This window comes from Aulostomus chinensis, chromosome 1, assembly GCF_037954235.1.
Source record: "Aulostomus chinensis isolate RoL2024-O1b breed Wild chromosome 1, RoL_Achi_v1.0, whole genome shotgun sequence".
Lineage (NCBI taxonomy): Eukaryota > Metazoa > Chordata > Actinopteri > Syngnathiformes > Aulostomidae > Aulostomus > Aulostomus chinensis.
In genome coordinates this window covers 25996179-26017262 of record NC_141320.1, presented here as the reverse complement: position 1 = coordinate 26017262, position 21084 = coordinate 25996179, and the positions used below count along the sequence as shown (strand labels likewise).

The 21084-nt window shown below is 45.1% G+C and overlaps 2 protein-coding genes and 1 pseudogene across 2 annotated transcripts; 1 reads left to right on the top strand and 2 right to left on the bottom strand.

Annotated features, from left to right (window-relative positions):
* LOC147270937 (uncharacterized) overlaps positions 1–21084 on the bottom strand; it is a 78154-nt pseudogene that overhangs the window by 36792 nt on the left and 20278 nt on the right.
* Positions 1292–9303, top strand: LOC147270942 (scavenger receptor cysteine-rich domain-containing group B protein-like). Its single transcript, XM_086203226.1, has 5 exons — positions 1292–1381; positions 1491–1568; positions 2584–2889; positions 7103–7441; positions 8446–9303. The coding sequence occupies exons 1-5, from the start codon at positions 1366–1368 to the stop codon at positions 8451–8453; spliced, it is 747 nt and encodes a 248-aa protein (XP_086059352.1). The 5' UTR covers positions 1292–1365; the 3' UTR covers positions 8454–9303.
* Positions 12853–20636, bottom strand: LOC147270941 (carbonyl reductase [NADPH] 1-like). Its single transcript, XM_086202524.1, has 5 exons — positions 20505–20636; positions 19698–19819; positions 19387–19556; positions 18883–18990; positions 12853–13222 (listed from the first exon to the last, which is right to left on the bottom strand). Exons 2-5 carry the CDS (start codon positions 19808–19810, stop codon positions 13074–13076), a joined length of 540 nt encoding a protein of 179 aa, XP_086058650.1. The 5' UTR covers positions 19811–19819; positions 20505–20636; the 3' UTR covers positions 12853–13073.

The window sequence follows — 21084 nt, the reverse complement described above, 5'->3', positions numbered from 1 at the left end:
AAGACAACAGGAGAAATTCTTTTGGAATGTTCTGGTAACATTTCCACCTGCCTCAGCAGAACCAGCCACAACACACTTTTACTTGAATTTATCTTCTGTCCCACTTTTTTGATTTGTACATCATCCATCCATCCATCGGCTCTCCCAGCCACGCCTTTGGTCACCGTGGGCTCCACCCACAACCTTCTTGCTGGGGGGCCACGGTGAGGACCACTGCTCCATAGATGCAATATAGCAACTGCAGGACCAAATCAGATATTTGGGATTCTGTTCCCCTTCCATGTCACCCCAGTGAGCACATTACTCCTCTCCTTTTTTATGGATACAACCAAAGTGAAAAAGTAAGCAGCCGTCACCTGCATATAAACAGGAGTGCCAATGTCTACATTGTCCTGAGGAGAACCTGACCAAGCTCTCTGGGTGAACTGAAGCTTGAGCTGCACAGTTCCCTGAAACTGTTTCCCTGCACCTGAAGCAACACCAAGGAAGACACTCCAACATCCAAACATCTCAGTAGCACTGCAGCACCTGGGCAGTTTTAGAGGCGTTCTCATGCTGTCATTGTCGACCACAGTAAGTCTCTGCATGTTGCCTTTGTCTATGCAGCCGAGCGTAAGCAGGGAGCAGAATGCTCTCCCCACAGTTACCTTCACGTTAACAGCGTACATGCCAAATTGACAAGCTTGAATATTAGCTTGAGCATATATTTTATTGCAATAAGAGTTTTGCAGTGGGGAATGTACCCATCTTGTTTTTCTGCTCTGAGAGGCAGAAAGGATGTTGACTACCTGACAAAGCTGCTGATATCCATGAACAGAGAGGTGACTACAAACGCTGGCCCCCAACACCATGATTGATGATCAGAGAGAGTTGAAGACAGAAGCCTCAGGGTTTCCAGTGGTACTCAAAGTAAGTCTGGGCGTGACAGCTTCTTTCAAAGTGTTTTGATTTGATACACATTTTATTCTGACACTCCCACATGAGTTTGTGATGAGTCATCTAACAAGCTCATCAACATTTTTTAAAAATGTGGCAGTATATATTTGTGTTGCTGAGACATTTGCAGAAGCTAAGCTTGGCTATGCGAGTGATCTGATGCTGACAGCTCCAAAAAGCCTCCAAGAAACTCACCATCTCTCACCTGGTAAAGGTCAGTGACCAATGATGTCAAGGATGATGTGACAGGGTTTGCCATTAACATTAAGGTGTTTGATCATTTAAACCTGGTTGTTTTGGTATTACTTCCATAAGTAACTTGTAAATTCACATCATATGTTTGGTCACCAACAGGCTTCTGCGCTGCCGGTCTCATCGATTCTGTTCCTCAGAAAGCCACTGCAAGCCAAGTAGACAGACAGGAAAATAATGGTCTCATCTACCTGTAAGTAGTAGTACTTGACATTTATTGAATTTGTATTTCAACCTTAATCAACCCCAAAGAAAGTCTGAATGGATGAAGTTTGATGTAAAATCTCCTGTGTCGTTTCCAGCAACTTTGCATCCCATGATGAAGGTGCTTCAGGGGACGCTGGTGCTCCTGCTGATGCAGTCTGTCACAGGAAGCACAGGTAAAGTGTCGATCATATTTTCTCTCTTTGCAGCCAAAAGAGTCCCAGCCGTGTAGGGACGCCACGCCTGGGGTGGACACATGTGGTCGGTTGAAATGGTTGAATTGTGTGGTTCATTCATCCTTCAAACTGTCATCTGACCAAAACTGACAGCCTGCAATTATCTTTCTTTAAATGGTTTGAGTTATGTCCTGGTTCCCAATGAACAACTTCATGAAGTCAGGTTGGTTGGTGCTGGGACCCAGGGGGACTCAACAATGAAGGGAATGGCCTGAGCTGGTGTACTGAATGGTTTTCATGTTAGTGATTTCCGTAATTTCCGGACTATAAGGCGCACCTGACTGGAAGCCGCACCAGCAACATTTAGGTAAAAAACACAAGCCGCACTGGACTATAAGCCGCAGGTGTTTTAATGTTTCATCACCATATGTAAGGGTTCATGCACAAAGGGGATTGTCAGGAAAGAGACGGCTGTTTGGGGAAGCTTCCGATTTGTTAACATTTCCTACAAACAACAAGTTGCATATATGCATAACTTATAACAACAGTATGGAACATGTACCTACTGTGTAAACTGTACTGTATCACATCACACCACGTTTAAGACACACAAACTTTCACAGCATTCGAAACGTATTTACTGAGGAGAAATAAACGGTGCGCTCTCAGCGCACGTACCATAAACAAAGCTTACAGCGCTCGTCGAGGCAATGCTTAAATTAAGTGTTTTTTAAAAGTGCTAAATTAAAAGTGCCTGTAACAGAGCAGTAGGCCTAAAGGTGCAGTAACATCTGTTTGAAATATAACCAGCCTACCAGAAACCGCCAGCTGCACCGTTGTATAAGCCGCAGGGTTCAAAGCAGGGGGAAAAAGTAGCGGCTTATAGTCCGGAAATTACGGTTATTATATCCACCATCTGTACATTTTCTATGCCGCTTCACGGAAAAGCGGCATGGGGGCCACCCCTTTATTTATCAAATGACAATTATTATGATCCTTTTTTCATTTTCTCCAGTGAGGCTGGTCAACTCTGACAACAGCAAATGTATTGGACGAGTGGAGGTCTTGCACAACAACCAGTGGGGGACGGTGTGTGACGACCTCTGGGGACTGAAGGATGCCGAAGTGGTTTGTCAACAGCTGGGTTGTGGCCAAGCTGTGTCCGCACTACGTGAAGCAGTCTTTGGGGGCGGCAGTGGACCAATCTGGTTAGATAATGTGAAGTGTGCCGGAGACGAGTCATCACTATTTGACTGTCAACATAAAGGCTTGGGGAGGACCAACTGTGATCACGATGAAGATGCCAGCGTCGTCTGTGAAGGTACTTGTCTACATACACGTGAGCTTGATCTGATGATATCGGAGATCCTGTTTGACAACTAAATTCAAATGAACCAACAGGTGGTTCTTGGTCCCAGTGGGCTCCAAGTGGTTCGCTTTGTGTTTGTGCTGTGTTCAGCTTCATTTTTTTATATTCAGAGGGCATGTAATCAGTGCACAAACCATGGTGCAAAGAGGCAGGGCGGGACCTAATTATTCTTAGGTGTGGATCAGGCATGACATCACTCAAACCAACCAGAGTGCCTCGTATCGTTGCCTTTAGGGTATGCCAGGATTTTACATGTTGCCATATGAGAGACGCACCCATTTCAGCTCAGGAGGAGTAAGCGCTTCTTATCTGGAGAAAGTGACCTCCTTGTGTGCCGGATGAAGGCGGGCATTCAGGTCATGTTTAGAAACAGGAGCAGCAGGAATCCACTGAAGCCATCTGAGGTGCAGCAGGCCTGGGAGGAAGTGGCGGCCGCTATTCCAACTTTGTCCGGCATCAATAGAACTGCATTGCTATGTTGCACATCTGCTCATCTGATTGATGCGCCCTTTAAATAGCGCTTGAACCATAACAGGATTGACCAAAGACCAACCTCTTCTTGTTCTACGGTGCGAATTTATTCTGGTATTCTAAAATGTCAGTGCAGCATGGTTGCACCACACTACACCTCATTAACATACTTAAGCACCTGTTGGCACAGTCGGAGTGCAAGTTCGTTTGTTAGTTCAAGGGCGAGGGCTCTTGACACTAAGACATCATTTTAGCTGGCTCGAAACTATGATGATGCTGACACTTCACCGGGCGCCAGCTTTTAGATCACTTAAATAGGGCCCATAGACTGAAGAACCCTCAGGTACCGTTCTTTCTTTTTTGTAAAACAGCTTCTGCCACTGGATGCCAATATTTAGCCTCTGGTATGCCACAGCTGGCAGGATGAAGGAGTCCGGCGGGTTGGAGGGAGCTGCTGTTGTAAGCTACTCAGTACTCAGTTGATAGCCAGTGGATGTAGCTGATGTAAAAACAATGGATGAATCTCATGGAACTGGCCTTAATCAGGCTGCACTCATTGTTCCTGGTCTACTTGTGATGCTGCAGCAGCAGCTGCTCTCCTACTCCTTCTTGCTCCCCCTCCTCCCAGAACTGATCTCATGCCACCAGCGACTGTTCCCTGTCTCTGCAGATCTGGTCTAATTTCATTGTTCTCCTCGGTCTAAAAACAAATGAAAAATGTCACTGGGTAAGACCTCTAGTTTGCAAACTGACTTACTGCGGTCTGCCATCATTACTTCAATACAGACAAGTGTCTGGTCCTTTTCCTGACCACCATTCATAGGAAACTCAATATTCATTCAAACTTACCTTGTTGTATTCATAGTCCATTTCACTTGTGTCTCCCCCTCACCACCCAATGACAGCAGCCGTCTGTGTGCTGTGTTGTGTGGTGTAACACCCTCCTCCAAAGGCGTTCAGTGCAGGCCTTTGGTACATCACATAGCTTGTGCCTTGCATTTTTTGCCTCCAGTATTTTGCATCCTGAGGTAAAAACCCCCATGCTGCATATTGTTGTGTGCTGAAGAGCCAATTGGTCAAAAATAATGATAACTGATAATTATAAATATAATTAATAATATATATTAATAATTCGGGGCACCACCCTGGAAACTATAAGACAACCAAACTTGTAACAGTTACCAGTCTCTAACAGAGTTGATCCACCAACAGTCAATATCCTGTACCATTAACTACCTGGGGACAGCTCTGATGTTGGAGGAGGAGGTCCGAGCACTGCTGTTGCTGAGACACGTGACCACAAGTTGGTACACAAAAGATACTACGACTTCTCTCATGTAATAAAAATATATTTATTAACACAGTGCATCAATCAATCAGCAACACGTTGGTGTAACGGTTATCGAACCAAAAGATACAAGTGATAATATGTGTGTGTGTGTGTGTGTGTGTGTGTGTGTGTGTGTGTGTGTGTGTGTGTGTGTGCAGCTAGGCTAGTTAGCTGAGGCTAGCTAGGCTCAGCTAACTAGCCGCTTGTTAGCACCGTGGAGGTAGAACTTACGGAATGTTCATAACTAAGCAGAGCATTTCGTGATTCAACGAGACTGAGAGAGAGAGAGAGACAGACAGAGAGAGAGAGAGACAGACAGACAGAGAGAGAGAGACAGACAGACAGAGAGAGAGGACAAAGGTAAACCCAAAAATGTGTGTTAACACATAACCGGTAACGCCTTCTTGAGAGGTCACGGTTATTAATAACTAAAATCAATAAATAACGTATAATTCTATGTAATTTCTGCTAATTACAGGACTTCGTCACATCAACAGAGCATTCATAGACATTATAGAACACACTAAGCTATTTCTCTGCCCAGAAAATGCCTAGTTAAGGGAATCCTTACTTGACCCGGTGGAGCGGTAAGGGATTCAGTTTCCGTGTTCCGGAGCGCGGTTCGGCTCGACTCGGAAGGCAGCAGAGCGGCGGCGGGGCAGCCTGCAGGGTCTGCTGGAGTTACTGGTGGAAAGGATGAAGAAGCTGGGATGGGCTTTCTTTCTCCTGGGACCAGTTCACGCGGGTTGCGTGGCTCGACGGTGGCTTCTCTGGACGAGTGAACAGGAGGGAGAGAGTTGTCCTTGTGGGGGCTCTGTCGTTGCTGCACTGTACTCGAGGTCCGAGGTGGAGAACCGGAGGGTGGGATCTTCTGAAGACGTTGCAAACCACCCAAGGGAAGACAACCACTGAGAGAAGAAACACCGAGAGGCGAAAATCACAGAGAGAGAGAGAGAGTCTTCTTCACGCTGAAGTTTCTATGTGGAGGCCGATGATGTCACTTCCTGTGGGATGATACTGGCTCTCAGCCAATAGCATTTTGACAGGTTCTTGGATGTGGTCAGTGGCCAGGTTCTCAGAGGGGGGCCAGTGGCCAGAGTCATCACACCTCCTTTGTGACCCTTTGTCCAAGAACATGTGGTCACTTGAATTCAGGCTTTGAAAAGAGGTGTTAGGCCTCACAGGCCGAAAGCCTCTTCAGCTGGACTGATTGTCACATCTCTGAATTAATCTCTTGGTCTGGTTGAGTTGGCACAACAATATTCATCAAGGCAAATGTGCTGAGTCAGTGTTTGCTATCGTGCTCATTTGAGAGACAATCCTCAGTGTGCACCCTTAGCCCACCTGTTTGCAGGCGTTTGTGAGTGATGTCAATTCGTAGGTTTTACAAGTGAATGTTTTGCGAATCGGGTGCTTGTTGGTGGACCAAAACAGAGACTGCTGCTGACAGGTCAACGAAGACGGCTGCTAATGGTGAGAATGTAGCAGTGGGTTCAGTAATGACAAACCCCTTTAGAGATATCAGAGGATCAGGAAAAACAGAGAGATAGAAACCAAATTACAAGAGAGTCCAACACTCAAATGTTAAAGGTCAGACAATGTGTCACCACCAGGCTTGGACACAGGCGCAGGGTTCAGGTGTGTCAATGAAGTCTTTATTGAAGGTTTCCAGGTGACTCCAAGTTCTAGGAACAGAAAACAGGCTCCGAACCTGTCTTACAAGATCACCCCTCTCCTGTCGGGGAAGAGGCGTGGCTATGAGAAATATATGAAAGAACACTCCTCTGAAATGGAGGAATAAACGCAATAGGCTACGAAAAGTCAGCAAACAAAGGCTATAAAAATGTTAATTAAAAACTAGACTAAGGTTGACAAATTAACAAAATCTCTTCCTTGGTGGTAGGAAAACACAGAACACTGATTGAGGCTGTGGTCAAAGGACTGGGGTGAACCCACGGAGACGGAACACTGGCACAAGACAGAGGGAGACACTGACAACATAGAAACACAGGGTAACAGGGATCAGATGCCATAAGACCAAGCCACAAGAGGAAGGGCAAGTCAGCTGAAACAAGAGGACAGTTTCTTTTCAAAATAAAACAGAAAACGACAAGACAAAACATGGAGACGGGAGAAAAACCAGACTTGACCTCACAGGTGACACAAGGAGCTGTGACGAGATCATTTTAGTTATTCTACTCACCTGTAAGTTCTCAAGTCATGAAAAACACTGACTTCTTTTAATCCTAGATTTACTGTCTGGCTCACTGGAACCTTGAAGATTCATACGGTGCCTTTTTCCATAATTTCCAAAAATGTGGCAGTAAAACTGGTATTTACGGACTTTATTTTCCATTTTATCAGGCGCTGACAGCACTTCGGCACCAAATCCTCCAGTGAGGCTGGTCAGCCCTGACAACAGCAGATGTTCTGGACGAGTGGAGGTCTTTGTAGGCGACCGGTGGGGAACGGTGTGTGACGATCGCTGGTCAAAGAGGAATGCCAAAGTGGTTTGTCGACAGCTGGGTTGTGGCAAAGCTGTGTCCGCACCACGTGAGGCATACTTTGGGCAGGGCAGTGGACCAATCTGGATGGATAATGTGAAGTGTCAAGGAGACGAGTCGTCACTATTTGACTGTCAACATAAAGGCTTTGGGAGGGCCAACTGTGGTCACAATGAAGATGCCAGCGTCGTCTGTGAAGGTACTGGTTTAAATACACATTTCAGATTTCACCAACCGTACAATGAGAGTAGAAGTACATTTTCTCACCATAACATTGACAGTTGTAAATAAACCCAGCCTGCAGCACCAGTCAGTAAAATGTGATACTTGGGTCTGCTTAGGAGGGGAAGATATACAGGTTTGATTGACCAAGGATGGGACACCTTCCACAGTCGGTCCACCTCACCTGCAGCCCCCTTGACAAGCTTGATCCGATGATATTGGAGATCCTGTTTGACAACTAAATTCAAATGAACCAACAGATGGTTCTTGGTCCCAGTATTCCAGTCACTACCACTCAGCAACACAAATGGTGTAATTTGTGAGGGCTAGAAGAAATTTGGATTTTAAAAGTAGAAAAAGAACTCCCCCAACCAACAGTTGTCCTGAGGTAACAGCTTCAGTAGCGTTCCAAAGTCACTCATGTACTGCTGACTTTTACTCCTGAAATTGACTTTGCAGATCAGGAAATATCTGCTTTGTGCCTCTGGAAGTGAACGTCAACCATCTCAAAGCTGCACCCAAGCTTTTAGGTCTCCTAACATAATTTAACCAACAGGGACAGAAAGAGCTGAAGTGGAGCATCAAAGCCTTGAGACCAACCAAAGGAATCCTAGTTTTGTTCTCATTCAGCTGCACGTGACTGTTGGTAGCATATGGGTAATATAAGAGGGTGTGTTTAAAACGCCCTTGTTGACGTGGAGGTGCCTGACACCTGCAAGTCCTCAGAATGGTGACTCAGGAGCAGTGATTAAATCTGGTCAGTGGAACAACAAGGTGTCTGTGGGGTTGAATGTCACTGTGATGAGCGTCACTGGTGATGCAGAGTAGGAGCACCTTTATGATGGTAATTCAGTCCCTTCACAGATTTGGAACGGATTCATCAGCACTGTGTATTTTCACATCTACAGAAATGCTAGGTGGTATTTCAGGACCAGGAACAGCATTTATAACCATGCTTTCTTTTCATTCTTCTATTTTTAGGGCCTTAGTGACTTGGTGTTGGACCGGCCTGATAAACTCCCTGCAGCGACCCTCCTGATCCAGTCTAGTGTTTCCAATATCAAATGTGGTTGGTTTTTGGTGTCAAGGTACTTTGTGGGGTATCCTCAAGCTGGCTCTGTTAGGCTCACTTGTAATGGAACTCCTTCATCCTTTCCTGTTTTCACTGGGACAAATTTCTCTGTTCTGTTTTGGTGAAAGTTAAACAAATGGTGTAACTTGATCTCAAGGGTCGTGCTGTTGACATTAGTAGTTAATCAGAGGAGCCAACTAGGCAACATCTAATTTGGGTTCTTCAAATTGGGGGAAGTGTGACAGTCCTGTTCTGACTGCTGATTGTCAGTGAGTTCATTTTAAGAAATTCATCTGTAGTCATGTGGTTTGTTTCAAATTGTCAGCTTTCTTATGTTGTTCTCTGTCCTGGTTAATTCCTGTTTTATTTTGAAATCACAGGTGTCTGTTTTCCCTCCTTTTTTCTGGGGACTGTACCATGAAACAGAGTCAGCATATCCAGGTCATTTTCTCACTGTGGTTTGGCAAATAACATCAGTCAGGGATCAGCGGTAAAACTCAGTACATCAAGCCAGCATCTCGTCTCCTGTTTTTGTGTGTGTGTGTTCACAAGAAAGGGGCGGAGCCAGCACTAGGTGACCGTCCTTCAACATGGAAAGGTGGAGAGCGGTGTGTTTCACTCCAGAGGAACATATTATAATCCTTCAGGCAACATTTCTCCATGTACACATTTTCTGCAGCCAAAACAGGAAGGAGCTGATTAAAATGACCAACTGTGAGAATGATGAACCTGTAACTCTTAATTTCTCTCATTTAATAAATCACGTGGATGGCATTTTCATTTCAGCGTCAGTGTCATTCTTTCAGCTGCAGCTGGGTTTGGATTCGTCAATGCGCCAGTCATGCAGAAACATGGCGGGAGACCCGGTCGGACTTGGATCCATCCCACTGGCTGTAGAGACATGTTCCACAAGCTGCCAAATAAAAATAGGGGAAAATTCAGTTTGTTCAGAGAGACGTCTGTGACTGAGCTCAGCTGTTCAGGACACGGAAACTCTGAAGATGTGGGTTGAAGGCAACTGGATTGTTTCAGCTTGCTTGAAGAGGTTGGGCCTCTCACCCAGCAGGCTTCTCCAGGTCTAAGTCACAGGTGAGAAGTTGAAGCTTTAACGACTGTGAGGGCGTGACCCTCAGCATGTTACTACACTTTAGGAAGCAACCTGGGTGTAACGAAGAGCCCTTCGTTAAGATAGTAATGTATGAAGGTTGCACGGGGGTTGTTTTAACAGTACTTCACAATTAGCACAGCACTTTAATAATGGCACACGCACTTTAAGATCGGCACTTTATTGAGTGTTGCACAGTAAATTACAGAGCGGATTTGCACACGGCTCCCTATCCAGCTTGCGGCATCTTTATTTATTGATTATGTATATTTATTTATCTATATAACCGTGCCTTGGTGGCGGTGGTCCTCAGGCGGGGGTGTCTGCGCCGGTATCGCTCCACCTGTCGGCAGAGAGATGTAACGATGAGGACTGGAGGCGTCGAGCAGTGGAAGGAGGTTTCGGGGTGTCAAAGCTCCACAGGGTAGAGTGCAATAGGGTGCCAGTGTTGGATTGTGCCACTCACCTTTCTGTTGTGTCCGCGTTCAAAAGAGTCCGGGCGGGTACCGTCACCGGATAAATGTTCCGGGAGAGACCACGGTCGGAATGGAGAGGGGGGGGTGTTGCTGCTGGAACTATCTGGGCAAATCTAGTATATTGGGGAGTTTGGCCAATTTTTAAGGACCTATAACCATAAATCATGGGTGAATTTTAGACTGGTAATTTCTGTTTTTTTTGATGTGGTGTTGGGAGCTAAGAGATTCTGGGGATAGAGGGAGATCCCTGCTCTTGGTCGGGGCCAGGGGGGGAAATTCTTCAAGCGGGTATATAAGGCGCCAGTTTCCATCTGCCCGGGGAATGGTTGAACCTCTGTCACATCTGGTCGTACACCTGTTTGCCTGGGAATAAAAAGGTCTTCTTGGAAGGAATTGCTGTACCGGACTCTTTCTGTTCATTCCATGCCACCTCCACCGCAAGGAGGGTCAACTGTTCACACTGGGACTTTTCTGGCCTTTTCTTTTTTTAAAGCTTTGTTTTGATTTGTATTCTTATAGAAGACACATCAACAATATGCAACAGAAGGGAGACACCCATTTTAAAGAAGGAAAAACACTCAGTCACTTCTCCACCCATTCAGATGTTATACTGATGGATTTACACTTCCCATGATGGCTCAGTGAGCATCTCTTCTAGCCATCTATTAATCTATCCATCTATTTGTCCCAGTGCTGCTGATATTTATCAGTCCTTAGATTTAACCAGAAGGTCATCCTTTCCATAGTTTGGATACTGGTCACGATATCAATCCAGTCCCACTCTGTTGGAGGTGTGGCTTGCAACCATCTTGGAGTTCCAGTCTTCTTGCTGCTTGCTAATAATATTTAGAGAAGATCATATTTGTCTCGCCCCAGCATTTGAGGTGCAATGTTTCCCAGGTAAATTGTGGAAACAGAACTGTGAATTTCATGGTTAAATTTTGTTGTATTCCATGCATCATCTAAGCCAGTAGGGCTGAATAACTGAGCAGCTCCAGAATAAATGAAAATGGTCTGCTGGCTGCTCACCACAGCTCCTCCAACACAGCCCCTTGGCCTTCTCCCCTGTCTGCAAATGCTCCCATAGGTGGTCTTTCCTCACTAGGATCAGGGCCCTGCCGTGTTTGTACTGACAGTCAGTGTGTGGTTGTGTGTGTGTGTGTGTGTGTGTGTGTGTGTGGTCATGTGGGTTGGGAAGGCTGGGTTCTTAACATTTATTGTATTGCTTCATTGCTTTATATCGTATTTAATGTTGCCTGTTTTTCTTTCATTTCTGTGAAGCACTTTGTGTTGCAATTTCTGTATGAAAAGTGCTGTATAAATATAAATATAAGTAAAGTAAACATTTCAACTTAGGAGTTATGAAATATCTCACCAGAGTCCACCAACAAAAACCTCTCCAGAGACCAGAACTCCTGGAAGTTGACCGCACAGAGCAAATATTCCACCACCCTTCTTCTGTGACGACCATTCCAGATTCTTTCTCCCATTTGAATGGAACCTTATCTGTTGACCGTTTGTCATTCGATCCAATCCTGGAGTGCAGTTTAGTTTCTTACTGTCCTTATTTTTGCCCATGTCAAGAAATATGTCAGTCAGGCTGGCCTCACTTTCCATGAGTAGTTTGATCTGAAAATAAGACCCGGTTTGAAGATTTCTAAAACAAAAATCCTCTTGTTCCTAACACATATATGACAGACATTTTTGAAAATGATCAAATTCTCCGTTTGATGTAACTGACCAGTATGAGGTGATTCCCCTTCCTTAGCAATGATTGGACCTCCCGTCGGGCCGTGCAGGCTTGAAATCAGGCTCAAAGGCGATCCATCTCAGTAATTTGGACTGACTTTTGAGCAATGGAGACGACCGTTCCTTAAACCATACAAAGGCACAATGTAGACCATTGGTTCAGGCTTAGGGTTAGACAGATGCAAGAAAGATCAAATTGGCCCCAAAAAGTGTAGAAACATTTCTGTCCATTTAAAATGAGATTATTGTCAAAGAATCTGAAAATATGAAAACCTGACATTTTAAGCTTATGAGGACGGGGCGGGAGGAGGTGTTTCCTAGCACCACAGTGGATTCTGAGGACCCCCATTATTTATTGGGACATTTTCCATACACACACACAATCAGGCCAAAACCCTTAATTATGAGGACCACACTGGTTTAAGTGGTCAATACTAACACACACACACACACACACACACACACACACACACACACACACACACACACACACACACACACACACACAATCAGGCCAAAACTCTTACCTATGAGGACAGCACACTGCTCAAACTGTACACTACACACATACATTAGTGTTGTTTGGCAATGCATCAGTGAAAAAGTACCCCACTGGCCCATTACCTGGTATTATCAGAGAGTAATATTACTAAACTGTAAGACTAGTACTCTCTCCACAATACTCTGCTATCTAAATGCAATAAACACTGAAAATTTATTTTATACATCAAATTTGCACTGAATGCTATTTTTAACTAAATTTTGTTCCTTTTATGTACCCTCATGTCCTGAAATGACAATAAATGGTGTTTGAATCAGTTAATAAGTCATGAATAATGTATTAATGTGTTTTCACATCTTTCAATTCAAATCAACTGTTGATTTACGATTTAAATCGACATCAAAAATCTGAAGTGCAGAGTAATGTATCCCACCATAAAGTGCACAGCAACACTTGAGTAAGGAAATGACTTCATCACAAGTACTGCCCTGAGAGAACTGCAAAATATTGATTTCAAATTTAAACAACAGAAATTGAGCGGAACAGGAAGTCCACTGCACAAGAATCAAGGGGTAAAAACAACCCTCAACCACAGACCCAACACATTCACTGTAACAGCAAAGAGGTCTCTATCAGACCATATTTCTTCAAACATCAGGCCCCTGGTCCTCACAAAATCTCTGATGTTTTGAATGGTCCTGCTCATCAGAACAGGGTGCTCAGGAAGCCTGCACTGCCACACTCCAACTTTGTGTCAAGGTGTCCCTTTGAAATGGGAGTTTTGAAGTGTTTCATGACAGCACTCATTTCATCCTTGGTCCAGGGCCTTTCCACACATCTTCTTGATTTGAACTCTGTCAATCAAAAAAAAAATCTCAATTAAGATAGTGAGGACAGTAGCTGTTATAAATTCAGTTTAATATTTTTTAAATGACCTTTGAGCTGCTGAAATTAAGGTTCATTATGTTCAACACCAGGCTTGTCCAAAGTCCCGGCCAGGGGCCAATCATGGCATGAGGTCAGCTTCTATACGGCTATATAGTTTTGGCCCACCACCACTGTCAAACAGAACTAAGAACGCATGCAGACCCAGAACACAGTTTCTCTTTCCACTTCATGGTGACAGCAGCACTCTGGAACTTCCCCTGACTGTGTGCCCCATACAGGCCACTTTGTTCCATGGCAACTCTTGATGAAAAGAGGACGACTGATTTTGAGGGCTGATGCTTCCAGGGAAGGTGGAAATTACAATATCTGTTCACGTCAATTGCTTAACACAGCAAATATTTTGCCTTTCATGGTTACAGTACAAGTACATCAGCTCTTGGACATTTGCACATTTTAAAATCTGGCCCTCTTTGAAAAAAGCTTGGACACCCTTATGATATACAAAGGTCACACACAGTAGTATTTCTCTTAGTGATGTACACATGAGATGATGACACCATGTACTACATTGAACTGTGCTTGTAGTATTCTGTCAAGATTTATCTATTCACTTCCATGTGCTGATGTACTGATACCACACTCTGGGTCACACACAGTAGTATTTCTCTTAGTGATGTACACATGAGATGATGACACCATGTACTACATTGAACTGTGCTTGTAGTATTCTGTCAAGATTTATCTATTCACTTCCATGTGCTGATGTACTGATACCACACTCTGGGTCACACACAGTAGTATTTCTCTTAGTGATGTACACATGAGATGATGACACCATGTACTACATTGAACTGTGCTTGTAGTATTCTGTCAAGATTTATCTATTCACTTCCATGTGCTGATGTACTGATACCACACTCTGGGTCACACACAGTAGTATTTCTCTTAGTGATGTACACATGAGATGATGACACCATGTACTACATTGAACTGTGCTTGTAGTATTCTGTCAATATTTATCTATTCACTTCCATGTGCTGATGTACTGATACCACACTCTGGGTCACACACAGTTGTATTTCTCTTAGTGATGTACACATGAGATGATGACACCATGTACTACATTGAACTGTGCTTGTAGTATTCTGTCAATATTTATCTATTCACTTTCATGTGCTGATGTACTGATACCACACTCTGGGTCACACACAGTAGTATTTCTCTTAGTGATGTACACATGAGATGATGACACCATGTACTACATTGAACTGTGCTTGTAGTATTCTGTCAATATTTATCTATTCACTTCCATGTGCTGATGTACTGATACCACACTCTGGGTCACACACAGTAGTATTTCTCTTAGTGATGTACACATGAGATGATGACACCATGTACTACATTGAACTGTGCTTGTAGTATTCTGTCAAGATTTATCTATTCACTTCCATGTGCTGATGTACTGATACCACACTCTGGGTCACACACAGTAGTATTTCTCTTAGTGATGTACACATGAGATGATGACACCATGTACTACATTGAACTGTGCTTGTAGTATTCTGTCAAGATTTATCTATTCACTTCCATGTGCTGATGTACTGATACCACACTCTGGGTCACACACAGTAGTATTTCTCTTAGTGATGTACACATGAGATGATGACACCATGTACTACATTGAACTGTGCTTGTAGTATTCTGTCAAGATTTATCTATTCACTTCCATGTGCTGATGTACTGATACCACACTCTGGGTCACACACAGTAGTATTTCTCTTAGTGATGTACACATGAGATGATGACACCATGTACTACATTGAACTGTGCTTGTAGTATTCTGTCAAGATTTATCTATTCACTTCCATGTGCTGATGTACTGATACCACACTCTGGGTCACACACAGTAGTATTTCTCTTAGTGATGTACACATGAGATGATGACACCATGTACTACATTGAACTGTGCTTGTAGTATTCTGTCAATATTTATCTATTCACTTCCATGTGCTGATGTACTGATACCACACTCTGGGTCACACACAGTTTTGTTTGCCCTGGAGAAGCAAGAAATTATTTTGTTGAATAGCTAGTACAATATCCTATCCATCTATGGAGAAGTTCACTTTCTACACCAAACAATACTACTTACTGAATAGCAGCTTGAACTTCTGGGTTGAACCTTCATTTTTTTTCTCAGTGGGGTAAGTTGGTCAGAGATCTTACTGGCTTAAGTTATTTTTCACTTTCCCTTACCAGGGGTCTGCAGCCTTTTTAGGCAAGGCAAGGCAAGGCAAGGCAATTTTATTTGTAGAGCCCGTTTTCACAAACAGTTTGTCTCAAAGGGCTTCACATGGCATCATAACAACATCCTCTGCCCTCAGAGCCTCACATCGACTGAGGAAAAACTACATAGAAAACCTTTAACAGGGAAAAATCTGAGAAACCTCAGGGTGAGCAACAGAGGAGGATCCCTCACCCAGGACGGACAGACGTGCAGTAGATGTTGGTACAGAGAAGAAAACAGTTTACAATACAAAATGTGGGAAACACGGAAATGTTAATAACAGCTGAAGAAGGAAGCTTCTGGTAGGGGAGGCAGGGAGAGCAAGCCAGCTTGATGGGGGACTGGATGGCAGACTGGTTCATGGAAGGGGAGGCAGGGAGAGCAAGCCAGCTTGATGGGGGACTGGATGGTAGACTGGTTCATGGAAGGGGAGGCAGGGAGAGCAAGCCAGCTTGATGGGGGACTGGATGGCAGACTGGTTCATGGAAGGGGAGGCAGGGAGAGCAAGCCAGCTTGATGGGGGACTGGATGGTGGACTGGTTCATGGGAGGGGAGGCAGGGAGAGCAAGCCAGCTTGATGGGGGACTGGATGGTAGACTGGTTCATGGAAGGGGAGGCAGGGAGAGCAAGCCAGCTTGATGGGGGACTGGATGGTAGACTGGTTCATGGAAGGGGAGGCAGGGAGAGCAAGCCAGCTTGATGGGGGACTGGATGGTAGACTGGTTCATGGAAGGGGAGGCAGGGAGAGCAAGCCAGCTTGATGGGGGACTGGATGGTAGACTGGTTCATGGGAGGGGAGGCAGGGAGAGCAAGCCAGCTTGATGGGGGACTGGATGGCAGACTGGTTCATGGAAGGGGAGCGCAGGCCAGTATAACAGTGGGGAATAAGAGGGGAGGGGGGCGATGCAGGCGGCGGTTGGGGCTCTGGTGGATCTGTGGAAACACAGAGAGACTGCAAGACACCAAGGCCAAACTACAAAGTGCAACAAGTAATGGTAATGACAGTTCCAAAAATGTCCAGGGAGGAGAGGAGGAGAGAGGGGGAGAGGAGAGGAGAGGAGAGGAGGGCTCCATGTAACCTGATGTGTCCCCCAGCAGTCTAAGCCTGTAGCAGCATAGCTATCAATGGTTCAGAGCTACCTGAACCTGTCCTAACTGAAGGCTCTGTCATAGAGGAAGGTCTTAAGCCTGGACTTAAACGTAGTTAAAGTGTCTGCCTCTCTGACCCATGGAGAGATGCTGGTTCCACAGTAGAGGAACCGGTACCTGAAGGCTCTACCTCCCAGTCTGTTTTTATTGATACTGGGAATCACTAAAAGACCTGCATTCTGGGAGCGGAGTGCTCTGGTGGGACAGTAGGGACTAATGAGCTCTTTCAAATAGGATGGAGCTTTATCATTGAGAGCCTTATAAGTCAGCAGAAGGATTTTGAAGTGGATTCTAGATCCTACAGGAAGGAGAGAAGCTAAAGTGGGAGAGATGTGTTCTCTCTTCTAAACTCCCGTCAAAACCCTCGCTGCAGCGTTCTGGACCAGCTGGAGACTCTTTAGGGAGTATTTAGGACATCCTGACAAGAGAGAGTTGCAGTAGTCCAGCCAAGAAGTGATAAATGCATGCACCAGTTTTTCAGCACCACTCTGGGAAAGGATGTTCCTAATCTTAGCGATACTTCGCAGATGGAAGAAGGCGGTCCTGGTCACATGCTTTATGTGGGAGCTGAAGGAAAGGTCCTGGTCAAAAATGACCCCAAGGTTCCTTGCAGTTGTACTCGAAGTTAGGGTGATGCCATCTAGAGGAGTGATCCGATTCAAGAGTGTGTCCCTGTGGTGTTTAGGTCCAAACATGATGACCTCAGTTTTATCTGAATTGAGCAGTAAGAAGTTAGAAGACATCCAGGATTTAAAGTCTTTCAGGCAGTCTTGCAGATTAGTAAACTGGCTTGTGTCGTTTGGCTCCATCGACAAGTAAAGTTGTGTGTCGTCCTCATAACAGTGGAAGTTGATCGAGTGCTTCCGGATTATGTCACCTAATGGGAGCATGTAAAGAGTGAAGAGAATCGGTCCTAAAACTGAACCCTGTGGTACACCATATGTAACTCTGCTATACTCTGAATGGTCATTATTAACATTAACAAACTGAAACCTGTCAGATAAGTAGGACTTAAACCATTTTAGGGCAGTTCCTTTAATCCCAATGTCATGGTCTAGTCTCTGTAGCAGGATGCTGTGGTCGATGGTGTCAAATGCAGCACTGAGGTCCAAAAGGACAGAGACGAGACCTCTGTCTGAAGCTGTAAGAAGATCATTAGAGACTCTGACCAGTGCTGGTTCAGTGCTATGGTGTTCCCTGAATCCAGACTGGAAGGCTTCAAAGAGCTCGTTGCTGTGCAGATGTTCATGTAACTGCTCCAGGGCAACCTTCTCAAGGATCTTGGAGATGTAGGGGAGGTTGGATATTGGCCTATAGTTGGCTAACACATCTGGGTCAAGAGAAGGTTTTTAAGTAAAGGGTTGATGACAGCCACCTTAAAGGCCTGTGGCTCATAACCTGTGACTAAGGAAAGATTAATTTGGTTCAATATAGAAGTGTTGACTAGAGGGAAGGCATCCTTAAGGAGGCTTGTCGGGATGGGATCCAGCAGACAAGTGGCTGACTTGGAGGAACTGACTGCAGAAGTTAATTCTGACAGGTCGATGGGGGAGAAACTGTCCAAGTGAGCACCAAGTCTGGGAGGTGCTTCTATGGGGACTGTAGTCTGTCCTCCATTACTGGCAATCTTCGTTCTAATATTCACAATCTTTTCAGTAAAGAAAGATAGGAAGTCGTTACTGCTGAGAGTTGGGGGATGCATGGCTCAACAGCACTATGGTTCTTGGTGAGCCTGCCCACGGTGCTGAAGAGGAACCTGGGGTGGTTCTTATTCTTTTCTATCAGGGACAAGTAGTAAGCGCTTCTAGCATCACGGAGTTCTTTTTATATATTAATAAACTCTTCTTCCAGGCTTGGTGGACTTCCTCGTGCTGGCTGGAATGTGTCTTCCTTTCCAGTTGTCTGGTCTTCTGTTTCAAGGCACGCAACAGCTTTTGTCTCTTCAGACGTTTGATTTTCTCTGTCAAACTGGTTTTGGCACCTGAACAGACATGTGAGGACGGCTGTTACAACACGCTTGGTACAAGTCAAGAAGAAACAGCAGGACACCGAACACCAGAGCAAGAGGATCAAGCAGAACCGGGCAGAACAGAACTGCTCTCAAGAAGTCGCTTTCAACGCCGGCGTGCGGGAGCGATGCACGGAACATCCCAGCCGTGCTTTCATCACACCCGTGTCCAGTATCTTTACCTCCAGCTTTAACCAGCGGCAGGAAGTGAGTCAACATGTCTCTGGTGGCGAAGAAGTTCGTCTTGAGCGTGACCTCGGCCTGGACGGCGAATGGAGCCGTGTCCGCCACTGTGGGGGGAGGGGGGATTATTATAACATGTATATTCTATAATATATTATCAACTGATATTTACTGATGTTATTAGCATTAGTTATGATATTCAGACGTCCTACACACTGAAAGAACACAACATTGTGAATTTGAAAAAATATTCAAGAATCTGACTGAATGGAAGTAAATCGATTCAGATCTCAGTATTTAGCCTGAAGGAGCCACTCGTCAGTTCAGGACGTTAAACGCTGCGACTGATCCTCAATCCAGCATTCAAATATGAGATTAACAACAAAATCAGAACAAAACAAACACATTTATTGTAACTAGGAATCATTATGCTGGTTAATCATTCGTCATCTGTCTGAGGTAAAGTGTGAGTCATGCAGGTGAATCTATCCGCCTCCTTCCACCTTTGAAGGCGATCCCGGCGTTGTTGACCAGGACGTCCATGCCGCCATACTTCTCCTTGAAGAAGGCAGCGGCGGTGGCGATGCTGCTTAGGTCGTTGATGTCCAGCTGGTGGAACAGGGGTTTCAGTCCCTCCGAGGCCAGGGACTCCATCGCCTCCTGGCCGCGGCCGCTGCAACACAACCAGACGACACGTTCCTCTCCATTCACAGAACTCGAGCCAAGCACCAGAATCCCTCGTCGGGACAATAAATGATCCCTAACAGCGGCGAGCGTCCCCGTGCTCCCGCAGAGGCACCTGACTGTTACCTACACGTCTCTGGCTGTCAGGTAAACGTCTCCTTGGAACTGTTTGCAGAGCGCCCGGACGATGGCCAGGCCAATGCCCTTGTTACTGCCCGTTACCACGGCAACCTTGGAAGACATGGCTGTCCCCTGACGGACAAACAGAGATGTTTGAATACTGAGTGAACAGAAGAGGCTGTGACGTCACAAGTTACAAGACACAAACGGCTCCCCAGGCTGTTCTGTTCCTGAAATTTGCTGAGTCATGATGACAGGTTCTGAAGTAACAGCCTCAAACCCAAATCTAACTGTGCAGTTACTAACATGTATCAAGTGGAATCATGTCCAGGACCCGGTGTAAGGTGCTCTGAACACTGTTACACAAAGAAGCAGGACAAACGTTACTGCAGGTGTCACCTGGAAGCTGTTGTTCTTTCATTTTGTGCTCAACCTGACGCCCAAAATACATCAAAGGGCTCAATTTAGCTGTTTTGGCAGAACCATTTGCTCCCAACTGTAGGAAAAGTGCCAAGTCATAGCAGCAGCACTGGGATGACCTTTGACCTCCATGCAGCTTTTCATTTGTAATTTGATAGAGCACGGACACAGTTGCTGGCTGCTGCGAACAGCCGTGAAATTAGAGACAGAATCAGCAGTTAGTTCCCGTGTCATGAGGCATTTTGACATTTTAGCTCAAACGGCCACGAGGCCATGCGGGAATCGTCATCATACGGGAACTGAATCAGCTTTGACAAACGTGCCGGCTCGTTAACTTGCTAGCTAGCTAGCGCTCTTTAGCGGTGCTAACTATCAGCTGTGGGTGAGTCGATCTTACTGATGTGGTCTGGCGTCCCGGTGAGGAGCGACGGTCCCGAGCTGGTGACGCTACAGAGGAAAATTGGAGAAAACGAGCGAGTCGAATTGCGAGCTGTGCGCAGCTTGAGTGCGCGGAACCGGAAAAACAAGCTAACCACGTGGTGTTGGAGGCACCGCAGCGGCCGTGCAGCATGAAGACGCGGTATAACTGACGATTATTGAGGTGAAGTGTTGACTTGTTAACTTCATATGAACAATTAAACTCCCTCATTAGACATCTAATAATTTGCTTTTTACCTGCGTTTGTTCTGACGTTTTGGAGAAAATGTCGGTGACGATCTCGCTGAAGTTTATTAGATTCACTGGTACGCAGAAATGTTGGAGGATTCCACTTCATTCGAGCTTAAAACGTCGGTCACTGTGTTTGTAAGAGTTGTAAAGTTAATATACGTTTTTCTTGAGGTTGAAGTGTTTGATTTTATTGTAGTACATTATAAAAAAGCTGTTCTTAATATTTCACCCTTAATTTTTGTGAATGTGAAACGCTTCTGCTGTGGACTATGATTTTGTCAGGGCAAAATTTACGTCTAGATCAAACT

Excerpts from the sequence above, each read along its gene's own strand:
- LOC147270942 (XM_086203226.1), top strand. Across the intron at positions 1,569-2,583 it reads GTCTGTCACAGGAAGCACAG|TGAGGCTGGTCAACTCTGAC; the intron begins GTAAAGTGTCGA and ends CATTTTCTCCAG. Across the intron at positions 2,890-7,102 it reads TGCCAGCGTCGTCTGTGAAG|GCGCTGACAGCACTTCGGCA; the intron begins GTACTTGTCTAC and ends CCATTTTATCAG.
- LOC147270941 (XM_086202524.1), bottom strand. The coding sequence starts at position 19,810 with ATGTCTTCCAAGGTTGCCGTGGTAACGGGCAGTAACAAGGGCATTGGC. Across the intron at positions 18,991-19,386 it reads CGCCGGGATCGCCTTCAAAG|TGGCGGACACGGCTCCATTC; the intron begins GTGGAAGGAGGC and ends CTCCCCCCACAG. Across the intron at positions 13,223-18,882 it reads GCCGCTGGTTAAAGCTGGAG|AGTTCAAATCAAGAAGATGT; the intron begins GTAAAGATACTG and ends TTTGATTGACAG.